Below are 12,894 nucleotides of genomic sequence, written 5' to 3' on the forward strand. Positions count from 1 at the left end.
ACAAGCTCACACATGAAGCTGCTACCTTCTAGTGGGTCCTTCCCTTGGACCATCAAGGTCACTATTGTCTACTTGACTGGCGGATGCTCTCCAGGTTGCGGTCTTTCACATCACCCTGATTTTTTAGAAATGGAGATGCAAGAGATTGGTCCGGGGACATTCTGCAGGTAAAGCAGTTGCTATACCAATCAGCCAGGGACTCTCATCTTTGAGATTACCTGGTTGCTAGATTCCATCCTCCTATGTTAACCACAATGCAGCTTCAGAACACCAGAACAACGGAAGGCAGTTTTCTTGGCTTCCCCAAACAGATTCTGTAACGGTGAAAACAGCCCTTCCTGATCATTTTAATCCCGGTTCTCTGCTTTATCCCATAGGCCACCACGATGCATTCCAACTGTTTCATCAAGAAGGAGGAAGAGGCCTGCTTAGAGACCATCAGGAAGCTGACGGCTTTGATCCCGGCAAACGAATCTTCTCCAGGTGTGTTTCAGGGCTCTGCCGTGAATCAACTTCTTTTCTCCCTTCCAGGTCTTCCAGTAGAATGTGCCAGAGGGAGATGAGGAAGGTGTGATGGGGGAAGAGGGGAGTGGGTTCGGGCTGCCAGGTCTCCCGCTGCAGTGAGAGGCCTGCTGGCCATCTTTGTCATTGACTGCCAGTGCCTGAAAGGTCAGCAGGAGAAAATTGTGTTCGACTGGAGAGCCGTGCTGGTGCTTGGCATCACTTGGGGCAAAAACCAGATGTGACATCATGACATCGGGGGGCACTCTAGGATTTGCCTGAAATTGAATGATTTATCCAATGCATCTGTTCCTGCCCCCCAAACGCTTCCAAGGGCTCCAGGCTATGCTCTGGAAACCCTAGAGTGGTCCTAGATGAATGCTGGTGGTGGAATTCTGGAAGACAAAATCTAGGGAGAAGCTTTCAGAAACAGACGTATGCCGTAGCTGAGGAAATACAGCCTCCACAAGCCCCCTCCACTTTAAAAAAGAATACCTCCCCTTTGGCGTTTCTTTGGTGAGTTTCAAAAGGAGATAAAAGAGTTTGTGGAGTGGCCCAGCACAAGACGAACAATCGGAGAACTCACCCCGCTCCATCCAAAGAATTCTCCACTGCTGCTCGTAAATACTCAGGTCCTTTCTGATTCAGGGATGTGAGATGGGTACGGTATAGCCCGATCTCATCAGATCTTGGAAGCTAAGCAGGGTCAGTACTTGGATAGGGGGCCACCAAGAAAGACTCTGCAGAGGAAGGCTTTGGAAAACCATCTCTGCTTCTTACTTGCCCTGAAAGCAGTTGTCACTTAAAGGAACATACATGCATACCTATTCTGATTCGAGACCAGGGGCATTATCTATCACAAACCGAGTCACTGGATAGAGCCAAATAATCATTATGCCTGCACGTTTTAAAATTTGTTTTAGAGGGAAAAAACTGTGCAAGTAAATGTGTGAATTCCAATGGGATTAAAGCCACATCATAGTCCCAACTCGAGGAAAAATCGGTAAACTGCATAAACCTCATTGAAAGAAGACCAACATGGGCTATATCTGGAATTTCATTTAATGCCGCATCAAGTTTCCAAGAGGGAAACGTACCACTTAGCAATGCAAACTCCATTAGGGGACCAAGATGGGGGTTGTGACCAGGGGTCATTGTGTAGAAAAAGAGCTGGAGGGACAAATTAGCATAGCTCATTAGCATATGCCACACCCCTTGCAGTCACTGGAAATGTGTAATTAACATAACTGGTTTGCATATGCCCCACCCCCTGACATCACCTATCCTGGCTCTTTTGGACCCAATCCTGGCCATTCAGGGCTGAAATTGGGCCCAAAATGGCAAAAAGGGGCTGGAAATGGCTGAAAAGGGGCCCAAAATGGATCAGGCTGCTGCTGAGTGGGAGAGTGATCTACCACCCATCAGAGGCCCGATCCAGGCTGTTTCGGCCCCAATCCAAGCTGAAATGGGCCCCAACTGGCTGAGAGTCAGGTAGGCGGGGCCACCTGACATGTGACCTCTTTGAGGAACTGCCGGAACTGTGTTCCGGTGCATTCCGCCTCAAAATGAGCCCTGGTTGTAACATATAATTGGTTTGAGGATGCATTATGTTTCCTGTTGGAAAGCACATCTAAGTGGGACATTCATGTCTTAAGGACAAAGTCTCCCGATGCCAACCAGCTTTCTCTGCTGGAAGGTCTCTTTCACCCTACCCCACTCCATCTTTGCCAGGGTAAGGTTGCTTGGGAAACTCAAGGGACTGGCAGAGAAGCCGGGCATGTTCCCACCGTTCTCGGCTTTGTTTTTTTCCACGAGAGCTCAGAAAGACCTACGCTATTTTCCTGGAAATTCTCCGAGCAAGCCTTTCTCTGAGCAACTCTGCCGTATCTGTACTCCACACATTTTCCACAAATATGAATATACTGCATAGGCATAATTCACAAGACCTTTTAATCCAAAGTGATGAAACACAGAGACCAATCTGTACGCTTTACTGGATTGGGATCATTCCAATCTCTTCTTCTTTAGCAGCTGAAAGGAATCAGGTTGATGAAAGTAGACAGCTGGTGGGGAAAAGGTAAGGCTGTTTTGTTGCCTTTGGGACAGAAAGCAAAGTTTAAGGAACATCCAAGGGCATGCCAGAAGTGGAAGTCAGAAGGGAGAAACGCCGCTTGGGTGACAAGTCCAAGGTTTGCAGATGCAGTCTATAAACTCTTACAGCCTATAAACACAACCGTTCAAAATGCCAAGGAACAAGAGGAAAAGAAGCTGTACTAAAAAAAAGAAATCTCTGTTCAATCTCTGTTCAATATCAACTATATGAGTTGTTTGTATAAATGTCTTGAGATGAGAGATTCATATACCCTATTTAACTACTGCCCTTTGGGAGCATGTTTTAGGAATGAACTGATTTCCTTTATCCCACTCCTTCATCTTTCTGGAAATTCATTCTGTGCCTCCATAATTCCAGTTGAAGGAGGAGAATTTCTAAAATTAATTTTGGAAGATCAAGTGCAACATACCACAGTCGTCAGTTCCTTCTTTACCGTTGTTTTCCGCTGCCCCAGAAGGTCGGACCAGAACCAACAGGTTGAAATTAAATATTTCGGCTAAAAATTAGGAAGAACTTTCCGACAGTTAGAGCAGTCCCTCAGTGGGACAGGCTTCCTCGGGAGGTGGTGGGCTCTCCTTCTTTGGAGGTTTTTAAGCAGAGGCTAGAAGGCCATCTGCCAGCAATTCTGATTCTGTGAACCTAGGCAGATCACGAGAGGGAGGGCAGGAAGGGTTACATCAGTGCTTAGTTCTCCTGGCCCCTTCTTACATGCCCAGGGTAATGCTGGGTAGCAATGTAGCAATTTTCCCAGGCCAGTTTGGCTAGGGATCCTGACTTGCCATCTTCTGGTTATGGAGCAGGGGTCATTGCGTGTGTGTGTGGCGGGGGGGGAGGTAGTTATGAATTTCCTGCATTGTGCAGGGGGTTGGACTAGATGACCCTGGAGGTCCCTTCCACCGTATGGTTCTATGATTTACATATTGATAGAAGTCTGAAAAATGCCTCCTTGATATCATTGGATGCATCAGTGCATCTTGGTTGAAAGGTGGCCTGCTCAGCAATGAGGCAAGGTAGTCCAGTGACATCAAGTAAGGAATCTGTTACTTCTTCCCTTCATCCCCTAGCCAGACACTGAATCAGACCTTGCTTCTTCCCATTCTGTTCTCCTGGCATGTTTGAAGGCAGTCTGGTAAGCTGAGCATGGCCAAGATTATTATGCAATACAAGAATTTGAGAAGCCTCACTGGTAACGTGGCCGACCTGCAGGTGGTGGCTGGAGATCTTCCAGAATTACAACTGATCTCCAGATCATAGAGGTCAGCTCCCCTGAAGAAAATGGCTGCTTTGAAGGATGGAATCTATGGCCACTGAAGTCCCTCCGCTACCCAAATTCAGCCCTACCCAGGCTCCACTCCCAAATTTTCACAGATTTCCCAATCCAGAGTTGGCAACCCTACTCACTGGGTACCTGTGATCTGCCATAAAGATGCTTGGACAATGAGGAAGAGAGGAACATAAGCTTTGCTGGGGCAAAAATGGTGAGAGACAATAATACAGAGTGTGTTTGGATGTGTGGTCAGTGAGAGATTGAAGGATGGCACCTGAGACTCTGGAGAGGCGCTTCCCAGTCCTAGAAGATAATATTGACTTTGAGAGACCTACAGTATGAGTCTCTCTACACAAGACACCTCAGCGTGTGTTCCTCAAGTGTAGGGAGACACAATGTTATCCAGGAAGAATAGTTTAAAAAGACAGAGCCGGCAGAGATCGCTGCTCAGAGAGTTTGTCAATTTCATCTTTGTCTCCAAGAAGGCTCTGTCAATTTCACCTCTCCAGTCTAAAACTGTGTGGGATGGCAACCAGAGGGCAGCGAGGAATGGAAATGGGCTGGAGCTGCCTTCCAGAGCTGGGCTTGGACCTGGAGAGGTTATCATGGGCTGAAGCTTCCCTTCTGGCATTTCACAGGCCCTTCACTCAGCTCCAGTGTACAGCAAAGCCTTTGCCCTGTTGCTGGCTATGTCTTTTTAAACTACTCTTCCTGGCTAATGTTGCTTCTCCCAACACATGTTCTTCATGTGTCAGATGTCTCGTGTAGAGAGACTCAATGTCTCGTGGAATTTGCTCTCCCAACTGAGGCCTGGATTTAAATGTTAATGGAAGAGTTTAGGCAGAAGCTATAGGGGAGCAGCCGTCATTTTGTTCTGATAATATATAAATTGGCTGCTACAACGGCAGCCATAACATGCCAACCAGGCCATTATGAGGACGGCTGAGTTAATGTTTGGAAAGCCTTCCCTCACAAACAGTGCCACAGAAATTTATTTTTAGAGCTGTCAACCAATTCATGGGTGTTTAGTTAATAAATCGCCAGGCCCAAATGAGAGCTAAACTAGCTGTGACGGGAAATGTGTTGCGGATTCTACAAATAGCAACACATCTTTCTCCCACGTATAATGCTTGGTAGAAATTACCTATCTTTCAGAAGAGAATACAGAAAATTGGGGATTCGAACCTGGGTCTCCCAGATAGTAGTCCAACACTCTAACCACTATACAACACTGGCTTCATGTCTTCAAAAGTCATAGAGATATCCTGTGGCCAAGAAGTCTTTGCTTTGGTTTCTTTCCAGAGGCAGAACTCTGCAAGGCAAGCCAATGTATCTGGATGTGTATCTCTTCCCAGCTCACAGCTAACCAAAGAGAAAGAATATTTGTTTATTCTCCTCCTGCCCCAAACAACACAACCGTGAAAGCAATCCAGAAATCAATTCCAGCCGAAGATAGTATGGGATTAAACCGTTTGAAAAGCCACTCACAAACACACTATTAGTGTCACATCCGTGTTAATTAACCGTAGTTGCTAAATGGAACCTCCATGTTCAGAGGCAGTAGAGCTGGTATTTGACTGGTTAAAATGTTGTCAGTTAATGATCAAGTCTTTATAGTAAAGATGCTCAGTCATCCACCTGCTGGTTCGACTCACAGCCTGCTTGAAAGTTGTGATTGTTATAGTCAACTGTTCAGCAAACTGTTTGCCAGGGACCAAACAGTTCTAACCTGTTTGACTATGAAAAAACTCATTGGGCAGTCATGTACTGCTTTTCTGCAGCTGCTTTGGGCAATAATAATAATAACATTCAATTTATATACCGCCCTTCAGGACAGCTTAATGCCCACTCAGAGCGGTTTACAAAGTATGTCATTATTATCCCCACATCAAAACACCCTGTGAGGTGGGTGGGGCTGAGAGAGCTCTGAGAGAGCTGTGACTAGCCCAAGGTCACCCAGCTGGCTTCAAGTGGAGGAGTGGAGAATCAAACCTGGCTCTCCAGATTAGAGTCCTGCCGCTCTTAAGTGACTGACCCCAGGTCACCCAGCTGGCTTCAAGTGGAGGAGTGGGGAATCAAACCCGGCTCTCCAGATTAGTGTCCCGTGCTCTTAACCACTACACCAAACTGGCTCTCATGTCCTGCTTTTCTGCAGCTGCTTCCCCACCTCCAGGCCTTCCATTCCAGTTTCTGCCGCCTTGTCTAACGTTCTTCATTCCTATGTTCTTCTGTGTTGCACAAATGGCTTATGATTGCTGAGTTTACTAACATCCAGCCTACTATCACGAACCCTTCTGTAATTTCCTGTTCAGCTAGTGCCTTGAAAAACCATCTGGTCCTGCTAACAGTACTGTTTAGTTTATGTGTCCCATCTCTTCCCACAATCTGGCCGCTTGCCCTGCACTTCCCCAACGGGAATTGAATAGGGAAAACATCAGAGTAATGCCCCTTCGGGGAACAGTGGCTACAGAGCTGATCCGATACCCAGCTGCAATGCCCCAGATGCATGCCAAGAAATAATTCCATCCTCCAATCCGAGTAGGGCCAAGGGAAATAAGAACAGCATGCAGAAAGGTTTTGAAAGGACAAGAGATTGACGAGGCATTTGCCATGAAAGGGCCAAGCAAGCTTTCTGCCTGCTGCCACAGAGCAGCCACGAGGCATCATCTTTTCGGCAAATGTGAAACATTTTCAGAGTGCGCATCTGTGAAATAGTGTCTCCCATGGTGCTTGGCAAAGCAAAACCTAATCACCAGTTTGTCTCTCCCCACCCTACGTGACACACACATTCTCCCCTCTTCTGCTGATTTCTGGTATTCGGTTCATGTTCAAATGATACCGAAGCTCGGTTGGGTTTGATGGTTGTCAGGAGAGACTCTGGCCCGCTGGAGATATTGGACTTTCACAAGTCGGCCAGTTGGAAATGAGTTTCTTGTAGAAAAGCAGATAATTTGAGGGAGGGCCGTGAGGGAGGTTTACAAAATTATGTGAAGAAAGTATATAGAGAGACATTTTCTTGTTGCATGAAAACGCTACAACTTGGGGCCTGATCTACACATACAAGCAGAATGAGGGCCAAGCTACAAGTGACAAATGACACTTGAACAGCAAGTGGATTGAGTGGAGTGCAAGTGAACAGGGAGAAATACACTTGCCGTTCAACTGTCATTCGTCACTTGTAGCTTCGCACTGAGTTAGTACAGTTTGGGTGATGGTAGGGGAATAATAACAATAACATTTGATTTATATACCACCCTTCAGGATGATTTAACACCCACTCAGAGCAGTTTACAAAGTATGTCATTATTATCCCCACAACAAAACACCCTGAGAGGTGGGTAGGGCTGAGAGAGCTGTGACTGACCCAAGGTCACCCAGCTGGCTTCAAGTGGAGGAGTGAGGAATCAAACCCAGTTCTCCAGATTAGAGTCCTGCGCTCTTAACCACTACACCAAACTGGCTCTCACTGGAGACTGCTGTCAAGTCATAGCTAACTTATGGCAGCCCCTGGTGGGGTTTTCAAGGCAAGAAACAGAGGTGGTTTGCCATTGCCTGGCTCTGCAACCCTGGTGTTTGCTGGAGGCCTCCCATCGAATCACTAACCAAGGTCAACCCTGTTCAGCTTCTGAGGTCTGATGAGATCAGGCTCACCTGGGCTATCCAGGTCAGGACAGACCTGGACAGGCCCTGTTCACGAACATGTTCATGGTTGGCTGTTCGTGGGGGCCAGCAGGCTCTCCTCCAGCCATCATCCAAGTCAAGATCCCTACTGCACCACTCCCAGAAACCCTACCTGAGCAGGCAGCAGGAAAGGTACCAGTAATAAATAATAGCCTGGCAGCAGCCCTGGAACTTGAAGGGGTAGATCCCTACCGCACCAGTCCCAGAAACCTTACCCAAGCAGTCAGCAGGAAAGGTACCAATAATAAATAATAGCTTGGCCCAGAGCCTGGCAGCAGCCCTGGAACCTAAAGGGGTAGATCCCTATCCCACCACACACAAAGGAAATTCAAGCTCCAATGCACTCTCTCAAAATGCCAACAGCAACTCTCTCCCTCTCCACTGTCTGCAAACTAAACCAGAGCTGGGAGCCCCCTCCCCCCAGCTGGATGACGTTGGGGGGGAGGTGGTCATGGACACCTCCTCTGCACCTGATCCCGGCCAAGTGAAAGGAAGGCGAGCATTGCCACCTGAACTGCGCCTGATCCCAGCTGAGTGATAGAGGGCAGGCATTGCTCCTTGCTCTGTGCCTGATCCCAGCTGGGTAAAGGGTTGGCAGGTATTGCCATTTTGGTGGCATCATCACGCAGCGTGGCGGCGGCAGTGTGTGGGGCTGGGAAGCTGCCCGCACCATTCGCCTCCCCGCAGGTGCATTGCGCGGGCGGCCTTGCAGCCCTCCGCGCTGCCTTTCTCCTGCCCCGCAGGATGGGACAGCTGGCTTTCCGCGTGCCCCCTGTCCTGCAGGGCAGGCAAAAGGCAGCATGGGGGCTGTGAGGCCGCCCGCGCCATGCACCTGCCCTGCAGGACAGGGGGCGGCCGCCTGCCCCCTCTCCTGTGGGGCAGGCAAATGGCATGGGTGGCCGTGCTGCCCTTTGCCTGCCGTGCAGGACAGGGGGTGCACTGCAAGCCAGTGCCCCCTGTCCCGCAGGGCAGGCAAAATGCAGCACAGGGGGCTGCGAGGCTTCCCATGCTGCTGGCTGCGCACTCCAGCAGCTGGCAGCTGCTCCTGGTGCCCCCTCCCTGGCGACGCTGGGGGCAGACTACCCCCCCTGCCCCCTCCTTGATCTGGCCCTGATCCCAGCTGGATGAAGGTAGGTGTCAGGCATTGCCACCTGCTCCACACCTGATCCTGGCCTGGGCTTCCCACCATGGAGCACTCTTTGGAGTTCTGGCTGCCTCATCTGGTCTTCCCTCCACAGTAGCACCCTCTGGTGGTGCAACAAGGTAGGGAGTGAGTTGTCTTGAATACACTTAGCCTTTTATATAGTGGGGTTAAACCATAATTATGTATACTTTTAATATTGATAAACTTAAAAGAATATTAGAGTCCTTTCCAGTTTATCGGTTTCCAAAGTCATCGTCCAACAATAGCTCGCTTCCTCATCACCTGGACTAATTATTTTAAATAACTTCAAATACTGTACAAAATTATCTATACTCAAATATCTTCTTACAATATATAAATGCTGTGTTAACTCATTCTTGCTACTTAACAAAGAATATCAAAAATAGTGATCACAGGTTTTTCATACACATGACCACCTGTTGAACCCCAACCAATTCACCCCTTCTTTGGACTCTACTTCTATATGTATATAGTTGGGCATTCTTGCCTTTCCCAGACACTCCCTGCACTCAGGCCCCAACATGTATTATCTGTTGATAGAAGTTAGACTGTTTCTAAACTACTGAAGGCCATACGATTCTGTTACTGACACTGAGAGATCTCTGTCTTTTGGTGCTACACCTCTGAAGATGCCAGCCACAGCTGCTGGCAAAACGTCAGGAACTACAATGCCAAGACCACGGCAATACAGCCCGGAAAACCCACAACAACCATCGTTCTCCGGCTGTGAAAGCCTTCGACAATACATCGATTCTGTTACTCCTTTGCTACCCCTCTCCAAGGCTATTCTATTCTGGGTCTCTGGACATCCTCTTTAGCATGCTTAGCTGAAAGACCAGGCCAACCATATCTCTTGCCTGCAGAAGCATCCTCCATGGACTTTGTAGTCAACAACAGCAACTGTTCCCCTCTATTCCTGGCCACATCCATGACACAATGCTTTGATGCACAACTGAAATGACTCCAGGAAAGGCAAGCAATTTTTATCCCACTTTGCACCTGTTCAAACATTCCATACTGGTCTCTCAGCTGTCTACATGGCTGTGCTGGGGAACTACATGAGCCATGAGCACCTGGCATTATAGAGCGCGTAAATCCCACAGATGGAATTCTTTTTCCCAAGCCAAAACAATGGATCATTTCACAAAATCCATCTGCCTAATAAAATGATAAATGCGTCCATTTGTTATGGTTCCTTCAATGGTGGTCAATCGCTTTGACTGCTTAAAGACACCAGATGTGTGATTTTCTCCTGTTCCCTTGCATCATGGGTTTTGTAGTTTTCCCCAAATTGTTACTTGCTCTCCTTCCTATGTATTTGCCCGGTGAGAATGTTGAGTCACAAAATACTGGTTCAGAGACTGAAAGCTGCTCTTTTCTAGCCCCTGATAGATGAGAAGGCAAGATACATCAATACGAGTACAAACCAGCTCATATGACAAAAAATGGAACGTCAGAAACGTGATATTGCAAGAATATATGGTGCTCTTTTTCATAAGCATGACTTATGAATGGATCCCACAAAAGTATGGCATCATTAATATTTATTGATTGAGACTCAGAACTTCAATATTTTAACCCATTGGGGGGGTCATTATTTTCATAGCAACATTTATTGAACATAGGAAACTGATCCATCTATCTCAGTATTATGTGCAGGACTTAGGCTGGTAACAGTCTTTTCCAACTTATGTTATGAAGATATTGTAGCTGGAGGTGATGGGATTTGAACTTCCTGCCCACAAAAACATGTCCTCTACTACCGAGGCACAATGCTTCCCCTCCACTGGGCATTTCATACATATACTTGAACTCTGAAACCACTGTGACAAAATGCATTAGGATACTATGAGAACATGCATATTGCTTGCAAAAAAAGAAAGGTAGGCACATTGGACCGTGGCGAAACCCCCAATAACAGCCATGGGATACCTTTTATAAAGATCAACCAAAATAATGCAATAAGGTGTGCCTCAGAGTTGCCAGGTGCCCTCTGGCAACCTGTAAAGGACAAGGGGGACCACAGGAGCCAGGAGTTGGGACTTACAGCTGCCAAGGATGCTTGCCAGCAACATAAAGGTATTAATAACCTTATGCTTATATACTGCTCTTCGGGACAACTTAACGGCACACTCAGAGCAGTTTAAAAAGTCAATGTCATTATTATCTCCACAAAGGAGATAATAGGAAGACCTGCCTATCAAGCTAAATTGGGCTTAGATTGGGGTTTCCAGGGCAACAGCTGGAGTTCAGACAGAGTTCAGACAATCCCTGCCTAAGTTGCCAAGGGAATTGATTGCCGGTGCCAGACTATCTGGCTTGACGAACAGCAACAAACACCGCTCGCAACGACCACCTGTTTGTTTAGAAATGGACCTCATAAACAGCTTGTTCACAAACAGCAGATTGGGCTGTTCGTGGCTTTTTTTTGTTTGTATTGCTGTTCGTGCCCATCTCTAGTCTTAACCACTAAACCACTACACCAAACTACACGTATTGTTGTCAATATGCTGACATCACTTCCGGAAGTGACATCATCATGTGACCTGCCTGCTAGAAACTCCACATACTGATGGCATCCAATTCCAGAGCTATGAATGATTTCTCCTGAAGGTTTTACATACATGGTTGCTGTGGATTTTCCGGGCTGTATTGCCGTGGTCTTGGCATTGTAGTTCCTGATGTTTCACCAGCAGCTGTGACTGGCATCTTCAGAGGTGTAGCACCGAAAGACAGGGATCTCTCAGTGTCAAAGGTTTGCAAGGATCCAATTCAGAGTTGAAGAAATGCTGAAACAGAACATAATTTTAGGAGACTTGGTCTCCAACAGCAACACTTTTGAGTCCATTCCATGGGGAATGATTTAAACCAGTCCAAGGCACCTCTCTTTATACCTACTTCAGCCTCCAAATACCTCAACAGGATGGCATGGCATCAAAGGCTGCAGAGACGCATAGCTTTTGTCTACGTTCAAATGGAGGTCATTAACTAAAGCCACCAGAGCCACCTCCATCCCATAGTGTGTCCTAAAATCAGACTGAAAGATTCCAGAGCATAAGAATTATGCAAGAAGACCTGGAGTTGGTCCACTACTGCTCTCTCAATCACTCGAAACTGTAGAAAAGAGCAAGAGTCCAGTAGCACCTATACGACTAACAAACTTTGTGGTAGGGTAGGAGCTTTTGTGTGAGTCACTGCTCACTTCTTCAAGTGCTACTGGACTCTTGCTCTTTTCTGTTGCTACAAACAGACTAACACGGCTACACATCTTGATCTATCTTCACTAGAAATTGTGTTAGGCTATCCAGCCCCACACAGTCCTCTGGTGCTCTTCTTTTGAAAACAGTGGTCTCAGAAAATAGCTCCCTCCTGAGGCAGGAGTCAATCATCATTTTGAGCAGAGGTTCCCTGCCTTATCTGGGTTCTTTTGCTGCTACGGGCCAAGCTACAAGTGACGAATGACACAGGTTGTAGTTTGGCCCTACATCTCCCTTTCATCACTCACCTTCTACGTTTCCTTCTCCATTTACCCTGTTCCTCTTTTGTGCCATGAGGTAATGCTGTGGCTTTGTGGTAGAGCATGGGCTTTGCAGGAGGAAGGTTCCAGGATCAATTCCTGGAAACTCCACTTAAAAGGGTCAGGAAGCAGGTAATACCAAAGAGAATAGTCAAGAGTCCAGTAGCACCTTTAAGTCTAACCAGCTTATTTGTAGCATAAGCTTTTGTCTGACAAAGAGAGCTGTGGTTCTCAAAAGCTTACGCTACAAAAGTTGGTTAGTCTTAAAGGTGCTACTAGATTCTTGACTATTTTGCAACTACTGACTAACACGGCCAACTCCTCTGGTTCTACTGGAGAGTCACTGCCAACCACAGTACTGACCTTGATAGACCAGAGGAAGGCAGCTTCATGGATTTAACTCTTGATATGTCTGACCACTTTTTCTGGTGTGTAGAGAGAGTCCTCAAGTCATAGCTGACTTACGGCAACCTCTGGAGGGGTTTTCAAGGCAAGAGACTAACAGAGGTTGTTTGCTGTCACCTGCCTCTGCAACCCTGGTCTTCCTTGGAGGTCTTCTGCCCAATTACTAACCAAGGTCGACCCTGCTTAGCTTTTGAGACCTAATGAGATCAGGGTCACCTGGGCTATCCTGCTCAGGGTACTTTTTC

The 12,894-nt window shown here is 47.1% G+C and overlaps 1 protein-coding gene across 1 annotated transcript in view; it reads left to right on the plus strand.

The window, feature by feature from the left end:
* ADCYAP1R1 (ADCYAP receptor type I) overlaps positions 1-12,894 on the plus strand; it is a 125,280-nt gene that overhangs the window by 22,748 nt on the left and 89,638 nt on the right. The window contains exon 2 of the mRNA XM_054991424.1: positions 378-483. Coding sequence (XP_054847399.1) covers positions 378-483 — 106 coding nt within the window. The remainder of the gene's footprint in view (positions 1-377; positions 484-12,894) is intronic.

The sequence above is a fragment of the Eublepharis macularius genome, chromosome 11 (genome assembly GCF_028583425.1).
Source record: "Eublepharis macularius isolate TG4126 chromosome 11, MPM_Emac_v1.0, whole genome shotgun sequence".
Classification (NCBI taxonomy): domain Eukaryota; kingdom Metazoa; phylum Chordata; class Lepidosauria; order Squamata; family Eublepharidae; genus Eublepharis; species Eublepharis macularius.